Consider the following 21,761-nt stretch of genomic DNA (forward strand, 5'->3'; position numbering starts at 1 on the left):
ACAAGTGCACAACCTTTTGACTGACTTTACAGAAATAAACACCAGACTCTGAAATGTTATTAATCCACAGGCTCTTAATTTATGTTTTCAGTTCACGTGTGAAACTCCAGCTGTTCTGTCAACACTTCCAGATTTCATGGACTTTGGACTGATGGACTCATTCAACCTCCTGGACAAAGAAGGACCCAGTCACATTGGATCAGTTATTAATTTATTGTAAATATGAGTGACATTTAATGCACCAATGAGAAGTCAGAATGAACAGAAGTGATTTAGAGGAACATTAGACATTCTAAAAGTTTACTAAGCGTTTAAACTATGAGACTACTGAGAAAAGGATTTCCTCTTTTTAAAAACTGAACTTCTATGAACCTCGACTGACCGGAGAGAGAGGCTGAGTCAGATCCTCACGCCCCCCCCCCCCTCCCTCCTCTGCCGTGTCGGACCTGTGTCATTCCTCTGCCGGGGTGGCCATCTTGACGAGGCTGTCCTTGTCAAACCTGAACAGCCTCCAGCCCTCCTCCTGGGAAAGGTCCTCTGCGCCGCGCCGCTTGTAGAACTGGACTGATGGCTCATTGTTCTCCGCCACCACAAACATCATGCCAGTGCAGCGCGTCTTCATTGCCAGCTGGAACAGAAGCCAGATTTCACATTATAGCACAACATATTCTGGGGAACGTTCAGTTCCACCCAGAGTCTGATTCTAAAGGCCATCTTGAAATAAAATGTCACTCACGTCACTGAGGTGACGCAGGATCTCCGAACCGATGCCCAGCCCTGGAAAACAAACAAGCTCTTTAATGGAGAAGCTGTTGAGGTGCAGATAAGTTCCAGATGACGAGCAGAGCTGTTTGTGTTTACCTCTGTACTCGTCCATCACATAGAACTCTTCCAGGTAGAGCTGTTTGCCCACCCAGGGGTCATAGGTGAAGTAGTACATGGCAAAGCCCACCACCTTCGGATCTGAGGGAGAGGGGAAGATGACGGTTCATGAATAACGTATTATCGGAGGATCTGGATCAGCTTTCAGCTGCTCACTAATCAAACACTGAAACACTGACTGCGCTTTCTGCTCGTGCACATTTAGCTTTTCCGTCTGGTCATTTCTGGGCTGTACTGCAGGTCACTGCTCCACATCGTTCAAATGTTCATTTAATGTGAAAACAAAACCCGCAGGCGTCAGCACAGTTTGTGCCTGACCATGGTGAGATTAAGTGTCAGTCATGTGTTCACGGTTCCCTCTTAGCGGCTGCAGCAGCGGTTGGAACCTTTAATCACGTAACAGAACAGGAAGTACAAACTGGGCGCCACACGAACACTCCTGATTCGACCAGAGGAGTGACTCTACTGAACAACAGTTAAAGCATGCCTGAACTTGTCTGATCTGTCTGGTGTGGTTGGTTTTTTTTTTCTGAGAGGAGGAGGATCATTTCTCACCATCACTGCTGGTCTCTCCTTGGATTTCAGCGATGATGCAATGGTAAAACGGGGTGTCACCAAATCCATCCTCAAGGAGTTCTACAGAGAGAGGAATCGGTCAGAGAGCTGGCCACCACTGAGCCTGCACAGACGGATGAGACTCACCTTTTTCAGTCAGTGTCACCTGGTGCTCCATCTCTTCGTACTTAGCAAGTTCCTGCAAAAAACACAAGACAGCACTCGTTTGTTTCCTGTCGTTTTTTAATTACATCCAACTGGACAGACCGGTTGATAAAGCATTTCTTGGACTGAAGTGTCCTGTGAGGATTTCTTCTTTCAGACTGAGTAATGACGGAACTCTTCGGTTTGACCGTATTTGGAGCTGGCAGCTCGGCCGGACTTCCTCCGGACCTCCTCCGGACTTTTCCTGCAGCAGCTCCGCCAGATTCCCGTTAATCCGCCGAGGCCTCGGATGACGTCATCCGGCCACTTCGACGTCAGATAGCGACTAACTAAACTCCGACCGCCATGTTGAATTTTGGTGGAATGAAACGGCCTTTAAACTGAATCTAACCCTTTTTATTTATATTATTATTCTATTTTGTGTCTTTAACACGGACTCACCTTCACCAGTCGTAATATATCAGAGACGTCCTTCGGTTCAGCTTTTCGTAATTTATACTCCATTTTCTCCTTTTACTCTTTTTTCCTTTCGTTAGAAGTCCTCGGTATGTGAAGTGAAAGATCAGTTGCTTCTTCATTCGCTTCACGGTGCTTCCCCCTCAGTCAGCCTCGGTCGGGACGCGCTGGTCGGGACAGGCTCATCCAGTGAACGTCACCCTCGGCTGGGCCGCTGCCGCTCCACTGCTCCGCTCTTTGTTTACATCCCGCCTTTTATACCCGGCTGGCGCTGGGCGGCGGTTGGTCGGGGCGGAGGGGTGGGGCTTGGCTTCGACCAATCGGGTGCAGAGGAACGTTGACGGGGCGGGGCCGCCTCAGGGTCAGTTGAGTTCTGTTTTTGTGTTGTTTTAAAGAAACAGTTCAGATTTCACATGAATCCATCAGAACCAGGTCACAGGCCGAACCGAACCACGAAGGGCATTCTTGTTGTAGCCGTCTGATTGAGGAGGAATTGTGTGAGATGATCGCCATGTTTGTCAGCAATCATTCTCAGTTCATGTACACACATTACGACTTTCCAGAAATATGTTGGGTGTTATTTCCCCCTTTCTTACTGTAGATACCTGTTTCCATACTTTACTCGTAAGATGATTACGTGCTAATGTAACAGGAATTTCTCAGTTTGGGATCAATAAAATCTATTTATCTATCTTGCATTATATTATTTCCTCTGTTTGTCCTCTGTAGTGGACATTGCTTTTGGCTAGATTTCCTCTGCATGTTTGACTGTTTTATTTGTGTCATCATTGTTGACCCTTTGTCCGCTGCAGTGTATGTGTTATAACAAGTTTTTAAAAAGTTTTCTTTTCTTTGAAATGTGTTTTTAACACTCCCACACTGTATTTATGCACAAAAAGTCAAAATGGGTCTCGGAGGATGTACAACCCAACTCTTTCTACGTTTCAAATGTTACGTCACTGGGGAACGGGGCGTGGCTAAAGCCAACCCGGAAGCATGGTGCTGTGTGTCTGACCGCTGACGGCGCCGCTGTGTGGAGGGAAGCTGGCCGTTTTTCAGACTTTTTGAGCCGCTCAGCTGTTCACTTTGGACCCCGGACTGTCTCTGTCCTCCTCCCCGGACTCCACGATGCTTTCCCCGAGGTCAGTGCCGCTGAACACCGGCTCAGAAAACAGCACTAACTGGTAGCATGCTCACGGTGCAGCTAACTGATGGTAGCAGCAGAATCCGGCCTTCAAAGGGAAACAGCCTTTTTTATGTTTACTGGATCTTACTGACTTTTATTCTTCATGAATGAATAAAGTCAGCTCCACCTGGAAAAGTCTGTCTGAGCAGGGTGGGGTTTGTTTAGACAGAGGGAGGGGCCATGTTGAAACTCCACCAACAACCCACTCACTTCATTTCACTGATCACATCCTGACTCTTTCAGTCTCTGTCAATAAGAAAAGCTGTATTTATTATAGGACCAATAATGAAAAACGTAATGTAATAATGACAACAGTAACAATATTAACGATGGAGGAAATAAAATTGTGTCGTTTTTCTTTAACGTTGCTCTCCCTCTCCCTAAATTATTCCCCATTCTTTGAGTATGTGATTTGTAGCTGGAGCAAAAAGAAACTTTCTCTGAAAGTTGAACTTGTAGGTGACTCTCTTGGGTGGAACAAACATTTGTGATGTTGAGTGAATGTCTGGATCCAGCTGTGATTTCAGCCTGATATGTGAAACTGTGTCTGTCTTTCCCTCGGTGTTAATCTTGGAAGGAGTCTGAGCAGATACTTCACCAAACAAAGCTGCTCTGGAGAAGCCAAGTATCTAATAACAACACGACAACCAGCAGCTGCTTGGCCTTTCATCTACAGAGAGCGAGAAACAACAGATGAAGAGGAGGAGCTCTGTGGAGGTTTTGAATTTCTTGATCTGCTTTTTGATTCAGAATTTCTGTTGTCTGCAGGTTTCTGCTTCTCCGGTCGGCTGCATCTCTGACGACCAGGTCGCTCTGCACAGGTGGGCTCCCTAAGGACGGCCGGGCCCCAGACATGGTTGATGGTAAGCTGTCCCCTGACATTTGAAGAATCCTGCCAATAAACAGAACATGAAGCCGAACCTACGTAAGGTTGTGATTTACTAAACGTCTTTGTGAACCCTGCAAATTAATGAGTCATGTTTGTTTCTTCACAGGAAATCCACTTTTGCACGTGTCAAATGGTGTGTGTTGGTAATCCCAGAAAAATCCTACCTCCTGATTCTTTCCTAATTTTCACTAATTCTTCTTCTGCACGTCACCCATTCTCTTCTAGCTAAAGCTAGTTTCATGTCGAGCATCTTTTAGCGTGCATCTGTGCTGCTGCTCGTTGGTTCACCTCGGTTGGAGTTCTGTTCCTGCTCTGCAGCATTCGTAGATGGTGAATGTTAAACCTCCTTCTTCATCGCTGAGCTTCAATGTTTTTTCCAGATGATGGCTGTTTCTCTTCTGCTATATGTACATGAGCTCCGTTTTTAGTTCAAGTTGTTATCGAAACAATATTGTTATTTGTCATGAATGCTGTGTTGTGTGTCTGAAAGCTGCAGCTGTGTGTGTATCTGTGTTTCTATTGCACCTTCTGCCCTCTGGAAGTTGTGGTGCTTTTGCTGCATCGCCTTACAGGTAGAAAAAACACAGATTCGCACACGTTCTGACTGAGTCTTGTGTGTTTTTCAGTGCGGAACAGGCTGAGAGAAATCGTGGGAGCTTCAACCAACTGGAGGTAAAAGAAATCATGTATTTCTAAACTGTAGTGTTTTTATTTTTATCAGTTATCAAACATACTGATTTTGTGTTCTCATGTTGTCCCTTTTTGACGTTGTGTTATCAAAGTTTTATATAAAATGATACATCACAGAAATCATCCTTTAAATCAGGAACCATATTATGAATCTGACTCCACGATTTATTATTCATGAATCTGTTATTTGTGAGGGTATTTTTCACAGTAACTTTGTTTCAGGAGTTTAGTCTCTTATTTAAAAGATAAAATACACTTTTGTACTATTTTATGTTGTGATATCTTCTGTAATGGCATCCACAGCGACCACAAGCAGGCCATGGCAGAGCGAGTGTCGCTGTCGTCCATGTTGGCGAAGTCTCAACAAGAGCTCCCTGTGAAGACGATGAAGGATAGCTACCTGGAGGTTCACCTGCCTCTGGGCTCCGAGCCTCAGCTCCGGGAGAAATACCTGACCTTCCATAACACGGTCAGGTACAAACACACACAGCAGCAGTCTGAGGTATCAGAGTCTGGACCCACAGCAGAGGACTCTGGTGGACTCTAACCCGCCTCCCTTCTCTTCGCAGGTTTGGGCGAATCCTGGAGGACTTGGACAGTTTAGCAGGTGACATAAATCACTTTAGGAGCTGCACTTAGAGCCGGTCACTGAATACCAGCATGTTCACGTTTCCCCTTTCTGTCCTCAGTCCTCATATCTTACTCTCACACCTACAACCCGGAGCTGAAGAGGTCTCCTCTTTCCATCGTCACCGCACTGGTGGACAAAATTGGTAGGAGTCTCTCCTGTTTGGTTCAGGAGCCAACCACACTGGGTTTGTTTGGTCCTGAAAACGGTGGCTCATCACCAGGACTTCACTTGTGATCAATAAATCCTGGAAAACGGATGAAAGACAAGAAAACTTTTATTATTAGACATGAAAATACCAAATTGGTAAATTTCTGTCAGTTTTGATGAAAGAAAAAGACAAATGATCATACAAGCAATCAAAATATCTGCACATTTAACTTCCATTGATGAAGTTATCTCTTTTATTTTTTAGTTCTGGTCAATTCATCAATTAACAGACATTTGCCATTTGTTAAACAGCTGCTTTTTATCTGTCTCTTGTTTTTGTTGTTCAGACATGAGGCAACACAACATCTACCCCAACTGTGACATCAAGTTCACTGGTCATGTGACGTGGGTGGGGAAGACATCTATTGAAGCCAAGATGCACATGTCTCAGGTAGATTCACTCACAATCAACACTTTGAGCTAAATATCAAACTTTTAGTCCATTTATGTTACAAATCAGCTACATCCTCCAGTCCGCTCAGGTTTGAGACGGACAGAGAGAGGAGACAGGTGATAAACACAAATGGAGATAGCTGTTAATCTACATCCTGAAATTCATTGTTATCCGTCTACTCCACCAGTTCCAAAATGGAGCTTATTCTTCAGTTCTGGATGCTACGTTTGTCATGGTGGCCCGTGATCCGGAGAACAAGAGGTAAGAAGCTCCAGAGGAAACTCTGAACTGGACTGACACTGTAACGGTTGACAGGTCATTCATCCTGTTTGTTCCCGTCCTGCTTTACTTCAGGGCAGCATTTGTAAATCCTCTGAAGCCAGACGGACCAGAAGAGGAGAAGATCTTCCAGGAAGGAGAAGGTGAGTGATGACATGATGCAATCTCCCCCTTTTGATGGTAGTACTTCCCTTCCCTGTCACCTGGTTGTGTCTTCCAGCCAACAAATCTCGCCGTGTGGAGCTGAGCACAGCGTCCCTGCTGAAGGTCGCTCCAACCAATGAGGAGAGAGAGATCGTCCACAGTCTGTTCCTCAACACCCTGGATCCAAAGTACGACCCCCATTTTAATGAAGTTATATGTGAAATCAACTTTAGTTTAGTAAAATACAAAAATGTAGTCAGCCTAAATGTTTTAAATTGGGGGAAGAGTCCTAAAGTTTGGTTTAACTGTGTGTAATGTTTGACCTCGTGCTCTTGGACGTTGTCGCCTACAGAACGGTCAGTTTCCGCAGCAGAGTCCTGCCTCCAAACTCTGAATGGATGGAAGACGCAAAAATGAAAGGACTGGAGATCTGCCACCCCCAGGTGAAGAGGGGTCATGATTGTGTTTTAGATTTCAAACTGATTGCGTAAATACACAGTTTCCAGTGGAGGCTGAATAGATTCATCAAATAATCGATCAGTGAATAATTTAGTCATATAGTTTTTGTTTTATGTGATTTTTAACTGAACTGGTCAGTCTGTCACTATTTATTAACATCCAATAGGCAACAAACTTTGAATTAATAATGACAATAATACTTCTGTTTAAATATCTGTGATTGATACTATAATTCTATTTGGTTTGAACAGGAAAGGAACATCTTCAACAGGATCTTTGGAGGCTTCCTGATGAGGAAGGCCTACGAGCTGGGCTGGGCCAACGCCTGCTCCTTCGGGTGAGACATGAACACAATGATCATCTCCATCAAAGCAGCACGTTACTTTGGTGTGAAGGTACAAACTGACCCCGACCTGTCTGCTGCAGGGGACGCCGACCCAATCTGGTGGCCGTGGATGACATCCTCTTCCAGCGGCCGGTGGATATCGGCTCCCTGCTGCTGCTGTCGTCACAGGTCAGAGTGTGGTTGTGTTTTTACATTATTTTTTAATGGATTAGTTACACTCACCCATCAGCCACGACATTATAATCAGTTAAATTGATTATTGAGCTAACCTGGAAAACCCAAAACTCTGAGTCTGTTATGGATTAATAAGTTAATGTGTGTCTGTTTCAGGTGTGTTACACAGAGGGGAATTACATCCAGGTCAGAGTTCACAGCGAGGTGTTCAACCCACTGACCCGTCAGCACAACACCACCAACGTCTTCCACTTCACCTTCTCCTCCGACCACGAAGTCCCCAACATCGTCCCACAGACATATGGAGGTAGATGCACACACACACATTTTTAGGATATTGTGTTTTAATGTTGGCGTTTTATATGTGGAGTTACATTTAAAAGTTTGTCTAACTGATATGATCCCTCTCTGTGAACTTTTATTCTTTGAGTTGATTTCAAAGTTTTAGTTGTTTTCTAGTTTGAGCTGATTAAGCATTGAAGCTAGTTTTAAATCTTTGTAATCATCACACAAACACAAGGATGAATACTTCTCTGTTACCATTTTTATCAAAATGAAACTAAATAAATGTTGTGTTTACAGAGTCGATGTTGTATCTGGATGGAAAGAGACACTTTAACCAAACTGTGCAGCAATGAGAGATCAACCAAGTCTTTCAGCATCTGAGCAATGATATCAAAGTGTGTGTGTGTTTGTGAGTGTATGCAGTTAATTCGTCTTATCACGCTTTGCACACTTTTTCCACACATGGGGGCGGTGTTCGATTCCTGTTACATTTTTTTTCTGGCGGTTTAAGTTTATTGTTGTTTGGACAGAGACAGCTCCATTTTTATACTATTTAACAGTTCTTTCACATCGTGGTTTGTAGGCAGTGTTTACAGCCTAACAGGGGTTCAGTTTTCTGTCCTCACTGTGACCTCATATATTCCTGATTCACAGTGTGCATGATATTACATTAAAACAAGATATAACTTTATATTCCACTGTCACTTGTGCGCACAAACAACTTTTACTTTGCTTTTTGTATCGACTGGGAAGCTTCATACTGAATATGTCAGGCAGCTTGCAAAAGGAAGGACTGATGTCATTTTTCTGGCCTTAAGTTACTCAAATGCAGTAAATAAAATGTTATTTATCTTGGCGTCACAGATCTGTCTTTCTTTTCATTATGTTCTAGCAAAATGGATTTTTGAATGACTAACCTATGTATTATTTATCTAACTGCAAATAAATAAATGTGAGAATTTTCATCTTTAATATTTAAATATTCAGCCATTTAATAAACATAAGTATTGAATGTATAAGCAAATTAGAAAACCATTGTATGTAAATAAATGTAGGAATAATTTACCAAGTCAGTTTAGAATATAGAAAAAATTTATAAAAACAAATCTAATCTTCTGTCAACAAATATGCTTCAAAAATATGAGTTGTTCCTTCAATTAGTAAAAATTAACAAACATCATACCGACTCAGACTTCATATAATTTGATGCTAGCTTCAGTCATACATATCAATTTAGTGTTTTAAATTTGGGCTTTTCTATAGATTAGATTTCTGTTTATTCTAATTTTTATTAATGTTTTTATATTGATTTAAACCTTTAAATTAAAAAGGAGTGATTTTTTTTTTTTTTTTTTTTTTTGGTCGTGTTTCTGCTATAAAAGCTGGGCGGAACTTACGGTTAGTTCGGCCGGAGCTCACCGGACAGCTTTCGGGGACGGACACGGAGACGGTATTAAGCAGCTAGCTGCTCCGATCATCCGATAACTAATCCGCTCAGTAGCATGCAAAACATGTTAACCATCATCTCCAACGCTCTTTGTCGGATCACTGGCAGGAATGTGGTGAGTGTTCCGGGCGGAAAGCCCGACTGCAGGTCCGAGCCGAGCCGGGCCGGGCTAACATGCTAGTTCTGACCTTGTTAGCGGTTAATCGTCCGCCTGGATTAACTGACTTTAACGGCTGAGGCCGCAGATGGGTGATTGTCTGGGGGGTCTCTGTTTGTGTTCGGATGTTTTTGCTCCTTCCTGCATGAAACTGCACCGATGTGATCGATAATGATCGAGCTCTGATTGAGCTCTGATTTGAAACGCAGCCCAGATTTCTGTTTTCTCCGCCGTTAAACCGGCTCCAAACCTCAGCTGTGCTGAGGAAAAGGAACCCTTCCTGTCTGAAGCTGAGCTCCGGCTGGCTTTAGTACGAAGAGCCTCAGCAGAATAAAGACTGACTGCTGAACGCTGAACAAACCATATTTCTGCTAGCTTCGCCTCGTTGAGGTGTTTCAGAGTTGTTGGTCTTTGTGTTGAGCTGCTTCCTGTCCCTGTGGAGTCTCTCTCAGTCACTCACCACCCCTGTTTATTTCTTGCTTCTCTCCCCCCTCTCCCGTAGGGAGCCCAAACAGTGTCTGAGGTAAGAAGCTTGTCACTCTGCTGTCTGTCTGAAGGCCTCCTCCTCTCCGCAGTGAGCTTTTCTAATGAAAGTATAGAGCAGCTCTTTTTCTTCAGTGACATTTTCACATGTGCACATTTCAGTTAAATGTCTTTATTTCCATTATAGTTTATTCAGTTACCTTCATCTATAGCTCTGTTTTGCTTATTAGACAGTAGCATTGACTAAATAAAAATATTTCAAATGTTCTAAAGAAATGAACTGCTACCAGACTTTCAGTTCACCATAAATAAAAGCTTCAGATTCTGTATTTGGTAAATAATTTTTACAATTCGTTGATTAACTATTGAGTCCTCTTTAGCACCGATCGACACTGTTGGGCTCTGCAGAGTCTCCATGCTTTCCCTCCATGTTTTAGCCTCCAGAGACCACCCATCCTCGTGTGCGCCATCACCTGTAGCCTCTGTAGAGCTGCTGGCTGTGCTGCGCTGTGCTCTGGTCTGACTGGTTGGCTCCTTTGTTCCTCAGTTGCTGATTGACCTGTCTGAGTACGTCAATCTAACCTCACCGGCAGCGCCCACCTTGGCGGCGACCCAGCGGCAACCACCCAAACCACCACCAGTCAGTACTAGAGCATCGGGCGGAAAGTTAGTTAGCTCCCAGACCGACCAGCTAGACTCACCAGTAAGGGCTCCAGTAGCATGCTCCATGTCTGTCACTAACAGGACTGGGAACCAAAGTCAGGATTTAAGGAAATGATGAAGTGACAGTTTGGGTAACTTATTATTATTATTATTATTTTATTTTTTTTCTTTATTTCTTATTTCTTTTAAAGGTTGTTGAATTACTAACAACGGACGGGTTATGGTTAAGAGGATCAAGTGTGTGTTTTTTTTTTTTTTTTTTTTTTTTTTTTTTCTCCCTTCAACCCACATGTTTCAGACACTACTTTAAGAAGCTGAAAGTTTTTTTTCTTTTTATTCCCCCCCCCCCTCTCATCCATATTTTCTGGGTCTTGATTGGCCAATGGAGCTCCCACAGATCCAGGACTCCCTGGATTCTCAGCCATTTTAGGACCCTGGACTGTGTTTTTGATTAGAGTTGACTGATCCCATTACAGTCTGATCACAATCAGTCACACCCTGAGCTCATTTGTTATTGAAATTAATGTCCGTGTGATGACATCAGGAGAGGTGGAGGGAAGAAACAGACTGCATGCTATAGCTCAGCTATTAACATTCACCTCAACAATCAACCAGCTCCCTCAAAGCATCACATTAGTGACTGACAGTCATCCTGGTTTGACTCTTGTAGTCAGTTTAGTTTGTCTCGAACTACCAGACCCAAACCTGATCCCCCTCTGCAGCTGCTGTGAGGAGGCCTCAGCTGTTTTCAGTGTGTTCATGCTTCTGTGTTTTTTTTTTTTTTTTTTTTTTTAAACCACGTGTGCTTGAGCCAATGTTTTGTGACCTCTCGTCTCAGGGTGCCAGAGTCGTGGTTTCCCGCTCCTTTGCTGACTTCACTCCTCAGGCAACCTTTGAAATCAAGGTTTGCTGTTATTATATATTTTTCTTTATTATTAACAGAAGATAAAAGCTCTGAGTTCAGGATCACCTGGAGCTTCTACAGGTTAAATTAGAAAGTCTGGTTGTCTGCAGAGTCTCATGTGTTTTATTTTCTGCTCTGACTCTCCCGGTGAACAGAAATGTGACCTGCACCGTCTGGAGGATGGCCCTCCACTGGAGGCTGAGCTGACCCGGGATCAGGCGCTGCAGTATTATCGCACCATGCAGACTGTGAGGCGCATGGAGCTCAAAGCTGACCAGCTTTACAAACAGAAGATCATCAGAGGATTCTGTCACCTGTACGACGGACAGGTACCAACCTGCACACAGATGCTCTGCTCTCTTCAGTTTCATCTGTGAAGAAAATATGACCTTAACTTCTAGGCTTTTATTTTCTGGGTTAACTCCTCTGCTTCATGGTTTGTCTCCTCCCTCAGGAAGCGTGTGCTGTCGGCATCGAGGCGGCCATCACTCCCTCAGACCATCTGATCACGTCGTACCGCGCCCACGGATACACGTACACACGCGGTGTTTCCGTCAAAGCAATTTTGGCAGAGCTAACAGGTGAGGGGTTGTCGGTTAGAGTCTGCATTTGTGGGGTTTGAAATGGTTCTGGGTTTCATCCACTCGTGCTTTGTGCCCATTCAGGCCGTAAAGGGGGTGTGGCCAAGGGCAAAGGAGGGTCAATGCACATGTATGGGCACCATTTCTATGGTGGGAACGGCATTGTGGGAGCACAGGTGAAACCAACAATGACAAACTGTCAGCAGCTGGATAATGAGGTGAACAGGTCTGAACATTGGTCTGTGCTGTGAACTGTGCAGGTTCCTCTGGGAGCAGGGATCGCTCTGGCCTGTCAGTACCAAGGCAACAATCAGATCTGTGTCACGCTGTATGGAGATGGAGCAGCCAATCAGGTGAGGCCGTGGAGATGACACGAGCATCATTCCTTCACAGGCTCACAGCATCGTCTTCATGTTTCTGACTTACTTGGGCATCACTATAACCTTTCTGGGATATGATGAACTGTTCTTCTCTGGCTCATTCAGGGTCAGCTTTTTGAATCTTTCAACATGGCTGCCTTGTGGAAGCTGCCATGCATTTTCATCTGCGAGAACAACAAGTACGGCATGGGGACGTCGGTGGAGCGAGCGTCAGCCTGCACCGACTACTACAAGAGAGGAGACTACATCCCAGGAATCAAAGTGAGGCATGACGACACTCAGATTGTACTTCATGGCACTTTGCTGTCTCACGTGGTCAAACAGAAGGGTCTTGGGCCTCAGCTGCAGCATGTCTTTTGGCCGTATGCTGCAACTGGCCTGTGTGACCTAGACTATACCAGGAGGCTGACAGTCCGTCCTGGCAGTTGCAGGTGTGAGCATCCATCCAGCTGAATGATGTTCATGTATGATACTGCACACAAGCAATGAGAACAGCTCCAGCTGCCGTTTAACAGCATGAACTCCACAGCCCATCCTGAACTCACTTGTCGTTTTCCTCCTGGTTTCTACTGCTAGGTGGACGGGATGGACGTCCTCTGTGTCCGAGAGGCCACCAAATTTGCTGCTGATTACTGCAGAGCTGGGAAGGTGAGCTGAACTCCCAGACTTGAAGCCACCTGCAGCGGAGGAACCGTTAGTGACAGATATCAATATACGTTTTTTAAACTTAATGTTCACTGGAGCCACAGTTAGACATCACATAGAATTTGATCCAATTCTGAGTGTTCTTTTTTTTTTTTTAAGATTTTATTCAGTGCTCACAAATTTAAGTTGCTTTTGAAGGTTTGCAGCAATGTGAGAAATAAGGTGAACTTTTTTTTTTTTTTTTTTTTTGGTCAGGGGCCAATTGTCATGGAGCTGGAGACCTACCGTTACCATGGACACAGCATGAGTGACCCCGGAGTCAGGTGAGTCGTCAACACCTCCGTGATCTCCTGACAGACCTGAATGTGTTTCCTGTCAGTGTCCAAAGAGGTTTGTGTGAGTCACTGGAGAATCTTTAAGTCTTTTTTTATTTTTTCCCCCCCTCACAGTTCATACTATAACACACCAAAGGCCGGTTAATATGTCACTTCCTTCCTGTTAATGCTGAAGTTCTCACGGTGGAAATAGCAGCATTGGTTCATTTATTTAAATATCATGCAGCTACCGCACACGTGAGGAGATCCAGGAGGTTCGCAGTAAGAGTGACCCCATCTCCCTCCTAAAAGATCGCATGCTCAGCAGCAACATGGCGTCCGTGGAGGAGCTCAAGGTGAGTTCTCACTGCCCAGATGACACGCTGAGCTCTGAAAGCCCTTTACACTCACAGCAGATAAGAGTCGGCTGCTAAAGACACAGTTTGGGATATAATTCTCTTTAACTTCTGCTCTGAACTTTGTCTACAATCCAGCCATTCAGAATGTGTCTGCCTGCATGGGCAACAAAGCCTTTTTGCTTTTTGCTCTAACTTCAGAGAACTCTTAAAGTTCTGTCAAAATTGTAGGATTTTGTTGGACAGTGAAAGTCTCATGTTTCTGGCTTTGCAGCCTAAAGTCCCTGCTGTCTCTTAAAATCGGCGTCTGAACCGAGACTCGCTGCAGTTTTTCAGCACTTGTTAAAATTCTTGCCTCTCCAAGAAGTAGATGTGTCCCACATTGGAAAAATGCCAAAACACAGTGCACTTGACACACACTTCACCTCTCACTTCTCCAAATCTCTTTGAATGTGTGTTTAGAGAAGTGTCTGAACTCAGCTGCTCCACTTCAGACCTGTAGTTGGCAGTGAAGTGGCTTTAAGATGGTTTTAGAACAAACAGCTGCTGCTGAGATGATTATCATTTAATTATGCCTCATCCAGAGTTGAAGGATGTTTATTTTTCAATATCAAAAATCATCAGATTGAGTCCTCTGCTGCTGCACTTCTAGCGCACTTTCCTTTGCATTGGTTAAAGATGTAAATCTGACTCTCGGGGCAAAGTGGCGACTCATCTGTTTACCTAACCAGATTAGCTAGTTATCCCAGTAATCTGATCCGTTCGTTGTCTCGTTAAGTCTCAGAATGTGTTGGTCTTTCAGTTCAGTATGTATGTTGTGTATAACAGCTATATTCTTACATGTATGCTGCATTTGTAGTTTTCACACTTTCAGCAATCAAAACCACAAAATAGGAAAATGTCACCTACCTGCCTCCTTATATTTTTTTTTCTACTTTTTTTTTTTTTTTTTTTTTTTTTAAAGGGGGGTTTGGATTAATGCAGGTTTCTGTTTCAGGAAATTGACATTGCGATCCGGAAGGAAGTGGAGGATGCAGCTCAGTTTGCCACGTTGGACCCCGAACCATCACTGGAGGAGCTTTGCAGCCACATCTACCAAAACAGCCCGCCGCTGGAGGTCCGCGGGACACACCCCTGGGCCAAACTCAAGTCCAGCTATTAGAATCACTCCTCACACCCAAATTATAACACAAACGCACACACTCTCCACTGGGCTGCAGTGTGACTGTCATCACCTGCCTCAGTAATAAAAACAGCCCTCTGACACCTAAAATATCCAGAAAGGCCGAGCACCTCCTTCCTTGAATTCATCATTCCTGCACCTTACTGGGACTCTACCTGAAACCTGTATGCTATTTATTTATAGTTTTTATTTAATATAGAAATATTTCAGACTTACTGCTCTGCTGTACGTCTGGCCTGTCTGTGGGTGTTGTCCTGTCATCAAGCCAGGGATAGTTTGATAATGAGGTTTTATTTTCTGCAGGGCAGTGCTGTATATGCACACAAGTTACACTTAACATTTTAATGTTGCTTTCCCTGTCATTCATGTCTGTAAACTGCCTCCATGCTAATCCAGCATTATCCAGATGTTTATAGGCTAGGAAATCATTAAAGTGGGATGAGTCACTTTAATCATGTTTCTGTCAAGCAGTCAGTCACTTTCTGAGTTTTGGGACCTCTTTGAGTGAAAACCTCAGTGAGATGAGCCATGAGTTTAAAGGCTTGTCATTATTGAGTTAGAACTATGATAAATGTGAGTTTAGTGACGCTGATGCCAGACAGATGAGATCCCGTCAGCTGAGATTCAATATATTTTAATATTTTCAATGTGAATTTGAAAAGTGAGCTTGACTGAACTGAATGTTTGGAGTTGATCTCTTTTATTATAAACTTGTTATGGTTTTTCTCGTCTGTTTCTCACCATGAACTTGTACAGATGAAGCTTTTCTTAGGTGTTTGTGTCTGTTACGCTCAGAAGCTGGCCATAATAAATTATGGAGATGACATATTTGTCTGTGGTTTCTCTGCTTCTTCTCATGAATTACTGAAACAATGTTTGGCTCTCACGGCTGACCCAGTGAGACAATATTTGAGGATAAACCAATATGGTGAGATGTATTTCCACAAACATTACATACATTTGTTTGTGGTTTTGCTCCTCGTTGGGTCCACCAGATGTCTCCACCAGACTGTAAATACACCTTCATTTATTTCCCTGTTGCCATGGAAACCAAACAGCAGCTTGATCTTAATGAAGTTTTATTCTCCTAATCAATTCCATTTTCTCACTGTAAATTTTTCTGTTCAGTTTTCACCGAGTAGCTTTATAATCACATCTGATCAGTTTGTCATTTTGTGTTTGTGGCTGTCTTGAGTCTTTTTGTTTTGTGTGTTTTTATAGTTGTCTTTTGAGCTGTTTTTCTTTTTTTAATCGCTTTTATCCTTTTGAGATCATTTGTATGTTTGTGTGGTAATTCTTTGTGTTTTGTAGTTGGTTTTTATGTCTCAGGGATTTTTCTGTCCCTGTTATATTTTGTCTTTGTGGTTGTCTTGAATTACTTTTTACTTGTTTTGTGTGTCTTTATAGTTGCCTTTGTGTTAGTCTTTCAGCTGTAAGATTTGTGGTACTTTGTGTGTCTTTAGTATTTGTGTGGTTTGTTTGTACCTCCTGTCTCTTTGGAGTATTTATTTATTTACTCTTCTTGGTTTTGTTGTGTATCTGCTGTCATCCCTCTGTATTCATGTTGTGTCTTTGTGTGTTTGTCTTGACAATATTAGCTTTAACGTTCCAGTTTGACCGGAATATTGAGTGAGAAGCTGTTTGAATGAATTTGTGGAGTTTTGAAAATATGAAAACTGATTTCTTGTTTTTTGTTTGTCAGGGATGATGAATTATTTCTGTTTTTATAAAAATAAACCCAAAGCCGGACCGTCGGAGTTCACTTCGCTTCCGGCTTCCTGACGTGACGCAGGCGTGACGCAGCAGGTCTGACGGACAGGTAAGCCGACACCGGCCGCCATATTGGGAAACAGCGGAAATGAGAGAGTGAGGCGGAGGGGGAGAGAGAGGGAGGACACGGAGATAACTCCGGCCGTTGAGTCAATCACTTTCCGAAAAAGGGCGTTTGTCTCCCCGGAGGAAGGGCGGCAGCAGATCCGGACATACACCGCGTTCCCCCGGCTCGGTCCGTCCGTCGGTTTGGTTCCAACCGTCAGCCGCCGCCGGAGAAGGAGCCAAAGAACCGGGAAAAGTGCGGAAGGAGGGAGGAACGGAGGCGGCAGAGCCGAGAAGAGGACGGACGGACGGACGGACACGGACGGAAGATGCCCCTGGCTCAGCTGGCGGACCCCTGGCAGAAGATGCCGCTGGCGGGGACGGCGGGAGAGGTGAGCCGGAAAACAACGCGAAAAACCGCTTTCATTCAGCAGACACGTCATCCAAATACAAACTAATCATAACTCACAAAGTACGACATATATCAAACACTAAAGTATGTTCGGAGACCGAATCGTGTGAAGGAAGATTTTTCATAAGTTTCCCTCAAAGTGTAGATGTTGTCATGCTAAAGATGAGCTACACGTGGGATTGTGTTACTGTTGGTAGATTAGATTAGAGCTGTCACAGATCATACAGAGTACAGGATTATTAGCTGTTACATGATCAGGACAGTGTGACCCTGCAGGTTACAGGTCACACTAATATTACAGTAAAGTTTCTGTGAGTTTCTTTCAAACTTTAAAGTGTTGGACCATGAAGGAAATTAGATTCAGTCAACATCGTGGAAAGACCTGAGTGTTTATGTGGTGTTATAGTACACACAGATGCCACCATACCACGATAAACTGCAAAATATGTCACTTCCATATGCTCCATTACAGCACATATAAACTTGAAGTGATGCTGAACCCACAGCTTACTCATCAGCTTCACTACTGAATCCCAGCAGCAGATACTATTTAAGCTGCCAAAATGATGTTAAAATCTCATTGAATGTGGTTAAAACCCACATGAAGTTTCATGAGATTACACCAATGCTGTAATACTATAATTAAGACCATACTTTAGAATTTCAGGCTGCTGAAACATAACAAATCTAGGTTGTCATTTATTTATTTATTGTCAATGTTTTCAATTAGTTGAATTCTGTTAGCTATAAATTGTAGGAAAACAAACAATCCAAAATGTCTTCTTCTCACTGCTTCAGTGAAATAATGTTTGGTATTCAATTCGACAGTGACCTGTCAAAACAACGAACATGGGCATGAAGTGACGCAGTGTGTGAATTGAAGCAGAGTCACTGTGTGTCAATCAGTGACTGTTTGAGTGATTTCTGGTGCAGAGATAATGTGAAAAAGGCCACATGGTCGCTTTTGATATGATTTATTTTTGGTGGAAAACAAAACCTCAGTTGATGCAAATTTGTTTGCAAAGTGTGGGATTGATCTGATGCGGAACGACCTTTTTGTTCAACAGGGACACAAAAATAGTTCCTATGTGAGTGTGTTGTGTCCTTCATTTATTATTTTTTCAGTTCTTCCTTCCTACAACTTTTTGAATCTTGATAAAGAGGCAGGAGGCGGTGCCACTGCAAACGCACGATTCAGGAAGAGCTTGGGTCTTTGTGTGTGTGTGTGTCTCCATTTCCTGTATGAGGTGTCACAAAGGCTGTGTGGAGAAATGGCTTTGTGTGTGTGTGTGTCACTGGAGGTTGTGTATAATCAAACCTGATTCATGAACACAAAAATGCATTGAGTCACTGCAGCACTCTCTTTCATCTCGCCGTGGCTTCCTAACATGCTCATACCTGTTCGCATTGTTCTCACACCGCCTCTGCTCACCTCACTATCCACCAGACAGGGACGTGCTAACGTTCTTTGCGCCATGGAACTGACCTTTGACCCCTGTGTTTCACCTCTAAACCCTTTGACGTGCAGCGATGTGTCTGACAGCAGAGCACGAGCTTTTCTATTGGCTTTTTCTAGGCCACAGAACAAAAGCACACACACCATGGAGAGAGTGCTGAAGTTGTGGTCACGTTGCCCTAAAGACAAGATCATTCAGCGCACACACACAAAGGGCAGAGTGGGAAAGCACTTGCTTTAAAATGTGGAAGTAAAATGAACGTGGCTGCAGTGATTATTCTGCTGTCTGCACATTGACGTCCATTAGAGAGCTGAAAATTATTACAGTCTCCTTCAAGGGTGCATCTGACAATAACTTTTATTGTCTGGGAGGTTGCTTTGGGTATAAAATGCCAGAGATGACATAAAAAATGCCTGTTACTATTTCCCAAAGTGCAATGTGACATTTTTGGTTGTTCTATCCAACAAACTGTGTCAAACCTGAAAGCACTGAGTTTAATATAACATTTAATAAATATAGCCATCATTTTGAAAACATTAACACATTATTAAAATGTTCTCTGACCACCTAATTAGCCAAGTGCTGATTATTTTGTACATAAATTGTCGCAAAAATATATAAAAAGCCAAATATATTTGATATGACAACCCCCCGCCACAAAAGATTTGATAGGTACAATTACAATATTTCCTTTTTCAAAATCACTTTAATCGGTGATTAAAGAATTGATGAGTTAGTCCAACTCTGGCCTGATCATTTTATTTTACACTCTGAAGGTTGAGACAAGATGAGCGTCGATCGATCAGTCGATTGGTGATTTCCTGAGGATGAATCTGAGTCATGTTTGAAGCAGCAGCATTTAGTTTTCAGGCTGAGCGCAACATCCCAACCTCCTCCAAGCTGAATATCTCTGGATTCTGGGAGATATACAGACTTTGCTGTGCTTGACCTTTTCAGCTTTTTCAGAATGTTGAGTTACAGCTGAAAAACATCAGCGTTGCATAAATATGAAAGAGCCTGTCTGAACGCGTCCTGGGAACTGACATTTCTTTATTTTGTAGACAGAAACACGGTTCACACACAATTTAATGTTGAGGCCATCACAACACACATATGTACAAACTTCACAAAAAGTGCCTCTATTTACAAAATTAGATATTAAAGTCATCCTGAATTCCTCTCTGCACCAGAGGCGTCAGACGTGGATGTCTGATTTAATAAATTCAGACCTTTAATCTTTCAGAGTTTTATTGGAGCTCTGTTCTATATCATTCCCTGATTAAATAATTTTTTAATCTCTCCCGTTCCACCCATCTGGACTAACCACCTCTTCAATAGATGGACGTGGTGTCGTTTCCTTAGTCTGCCCCCCTCTCAGTCTGGGTGTTGGCCTGAGTGACTCATCACCACACAGATAGAAGGGAAAGCCTTCTTCTTCGTGTGTCTCAGCTGGGTACAAACCTAGTCCATGTACTTTTACATTTCAACAGACAGCTTTGCTTGTTTTTTCCCTCAGAAACATTGAAATTCTATGTGATATTCTTCCTGTTCGTGCCTGCCCTTCCCAAAGCTAGTGTGTTTGATAGATGATTTACAAATACAGTTCAGTCAGACGTATCAGCAGTTTGATCAAGTGCATATTCTGCTGTTGTACTCCCCCAGGAGTGAAACGGGAAAGTCTGCAGTAAAATGATTTTGATTGTTAGAGATATTTTATAGATTCCTGGGGAAAGGTTAAAACTCAACATATAAATAAATAAATACATGCAAAAAGAGGGAGATAAAATGTTAAAATATTCTCATACTGCTTTTCATTTGATTGATTATCTTAGTGAACTCCACCTTCTCCTCCAAATATGGTTTCTCCTGGTTTCAGAAAAACAAGCCGGCTAATAGATGAATTAAAAACTGAAGGCTTTAAAATAGAAGATAATTTATACTATAAATATAAATGTGACGCAGCACAGTGAGCGATGGTGTTCAGGGTCACTCTTCAGGTGACACAGGACGAGCATTTGTGGATTAATGACTCAACAAAAATCCAGAAACAAGCTCTTCCCCCCATAAAGGAAAAACGAGCAGCGCTTATACAGCAGCATCTCTTCCCAGGATGCACTTTGTTTCTTGGCAAGTCTGCCAGCACTGCATATCTATCACATCCAGATATCCGATCACAGTGCCGGCAGACTCAATGTAACAATAATGCAGATTAATACCAGGTGTTTCTGCATCTCATGTTGACACCAGGAAGTCTGTTATTCTAATTTTAAACCATTGTAATTACGATATTACAGAACCCTGAGGGCCGCTGCTGCACCTCACTCCAACTTCTTAAGTAGAGTCAGAAGTCTAATTCACTCTGAGCAGATTTCTCACTGATGGTTGACTGTTTATCAACAGGGGCTGCTGGCCGTACTGGTAATGTTAAAATGTTAACAAATACAAACTATGAAATCTTGAGTGATTATCCCATTTGGACAGAAGGGTTAAGTAAAAGTGAATGCATGGGGCTCTCTCTCATCACTTTTGGCTGTGGGGTGGTCCCTTTTTGTCCTTCTTTGTCCTTTTCCTGTCAGACTTTTAAATCCCTCTGCATTAGGGAGAAGCTACACTGTGCCTGCTGTCCTTCACTTCAGTCTGAAACCAGAGCTTTTCCTTCGTCCTCTCTGTCACCTTCTATCGCTTCACGCTTTATCCTCTTTTCATCATCAGCCATCCTGCCCCACTGGGCTGATTTCAGACTTCCTCCCAGCAGTAAATAATCACCAAAATCTCCTTTTATTGTGGTTATTGTTTTTGTTGGGCAGTAGTATCAGTGCTATCAGTGTCTGAATCACAGCTGTTGTTCCAGCAGGAGAGCAGACTGATAATATTCCTTATGTAACGCTCATTTGTATCTGTTGTTTTGGCCGACCGGCAGCCAAGTTAGAGGTAGTTTGGAGATTTGGTTTCATCTTCGCTGGTAAACCTGCTGAACATTCTCTCCGGCATGTCCTTTCATTTGGACTCCGCTTTGATTCCTCCGTCACAGTGAGCTGCAGGGAGATGATGATGAGAAGCTTTCAAAATAAGACGCCTACTCATTGAGCGGCTTGCTTCACCTCTGAATGTTTGGCAGCATTAAATCAAAACAAAGGCTTTTTGTGAGGCAGCCTGGTCATTGATGGAAAAAAATGATTGTGTGTACTGACCTGATCTGCAGATGACAACTGGACTATTTAA

The 21,761-nt window shown here is 43.1% G+C and overlaps 4 protein-coding genes across 10 annotated transcripts in view; 3 read left to right on the forward strand and 1 right to left on the reverse strand.

Moving 5' to 3' along the window:
* Positions 1–194: 194 nt before the first annotated feature.
* On the reverse strand, positions 195–2,278 carry LOC115060726 (diamine acetyltransferase 1-like). Of its 3 annotated transcripts, XM_029528778.1 has the most exons (7): positions 2,044–2,278; positions 1,585–1,636; positions 1,438–1,518; positions 1,234–1,241; positions 862–955; positions 737–777; positions 195–628 (listed from the first exon to the last, which is right to left on the reverse strand). In XM_029528778.1, exons 1-7 carry the CDS (start codon positions 2,104–2,106, stop codon positions 452–454), a joined length of 516 nt encoding a protein of 171 aa, XP_029384638.1. In that variant the 5' UTR covers positions 2,107–2,278; the 3' UTR covers positions 195–451. The 3 variants fall into 3 exon arrangements, with proteins under 3 accessions (XP_029384638.1, XP_029384637.1, XP_029384636.1); XM_029528777.1 differs by lacking the exon at positions 1,234–1,241 and having other exon boundaries at positions 862–963; positions 1,444–1,518; XM_029528776.1 differs by lacking the exon at positions 1,234–1,241 and having other exon boundaries at positions 862–963.
* A 769-nt stretch (positions 2,279–3,047) lies between these two features.
* On the forward strand, positions 3,048–8,605 carry acot9.1 (acyl-CoA thioesterase 9, tandem duplicate 1). Of its 2 annotated transcripts, XM_029528772.1 has the most exons (16): positions 3,048–3,200; positions 4,013–4,107; positions 4,240–4,266; positions 4,760–4,805; positions 5,127–5,297; positions 5,393–5,430; positions 5,513–5,596; positions 5,949–6,052; positions 6,243–6,316; positions 6,410–6,477; positions 6,555–6,666; positions 6,831–6,921; positions 7,189–7,274; positions 7,364–7,451; positions 7,614–7,764; positions 8,040–8,605. In XM_029528772.1, the coding sequence occupies exons 1-16, from the start codon at positions 3,187–3,189 to the stop codon at positions 8,093–8,095; spliced, it is 1,305 nt and encodes a 434-aa protein (XP_029384632.1). In that variant the 5' UTR covers positions 3,048–3,186; the 3' UTR covers positions 8,096–8,605. The 2 variants fall into 2 exon arrangements, with proteins under 2 accessions (XP_029384632.1, XP_029384633.1); XM_029528773.1 differs by lacking the exons at positions 3,048–3,200; positions 4,013–4,107; positions 4,240–4,266 and adding an exon at positions 4,283–4,463.
* Positions 8,606–9,171: 566 nt separating this feature from the next.
* Positions 9,172–15,679, forward strand: pdha1b (pyruvate dehydrogenase E1 subunit alpha 1b). Of its 3 annotated transcripts, XM_029528836.1 has the most exons (13): positions 9,172–9,304; positions 9,849–9,869; positions 10,377–10,532; positions 11,331–11,396; positions 11,552–11,725; positions 11,851–11,977; positions 12,062–12,153; positions 12,238–12,330; positions 12,463–12,618; positions 12,934–13,005; positions 13,258–13,325; positions 13,564–13,672; positions 14,670–15,679. In XM_029528836.1, exons 1-13 carry the CDS (start codon positions 9,245–9,247, stop codon positions 14,832–14,834), a joined length of 1,359 nt encoding a protein of 452 aa, XP_029384696.1. In that variant the 5' UTR covers positions 9,172–9,244; the 3' UTR covers positions 14,835–15,679. The 3 variants fall into 3 exon arrangements, with proteins under 3 accessions (XP_029384696.1, XP_029384697.1, XP_029384698.1); XM_029528837.1 differs by lacking the exon at positions 10,377–10,532 and having other exon boundaries at positions 9,230–9,301; XM_029528838.1 differs by lacking the exons at positions 9,849–9,869; positions 10,377–10,532 and having other exon boundaries at positions 9,230–9,301.
* A 1,019-nt stretch (positions 15,680–16,698) lies between these two features.
* The window catches only part of rps6ka3b (ribosomal protein S6 kinase, polypeptide 3b), a 30,112-nt gene continuing 25,049 nt past the window's right edge, over positions 16,699–21,761 (forward strand). For both annotated transcript variants that reach the window (XM_029528746.1, XM_029528747.1), the window contains exon 1: positions 16,699–17,062. In XM_029528746.1, the coding sequence (XP_029384606.1) occupies positions 17,000–17,062 (63 nt within the window). In that variant the 5' untranslated portion in view covers positions 16,699–16,999. The remainder of the gene's footprint in view (positions 17,063–21,761) is intronic.

Source organism: Echeneis naucrates, chromosome 20, assembly GCF_900963305.1.
Source record: "Echeneis naucrates chromosome 20, fEcheNa1.1, whole genome shotgun sequence".
Lineage (NCBI taxonomy): Eukaryota > Metazoa > Chordata > Actinopteri > Carangiformes > Echeneidae > Echeneis > Echeneis naucrates.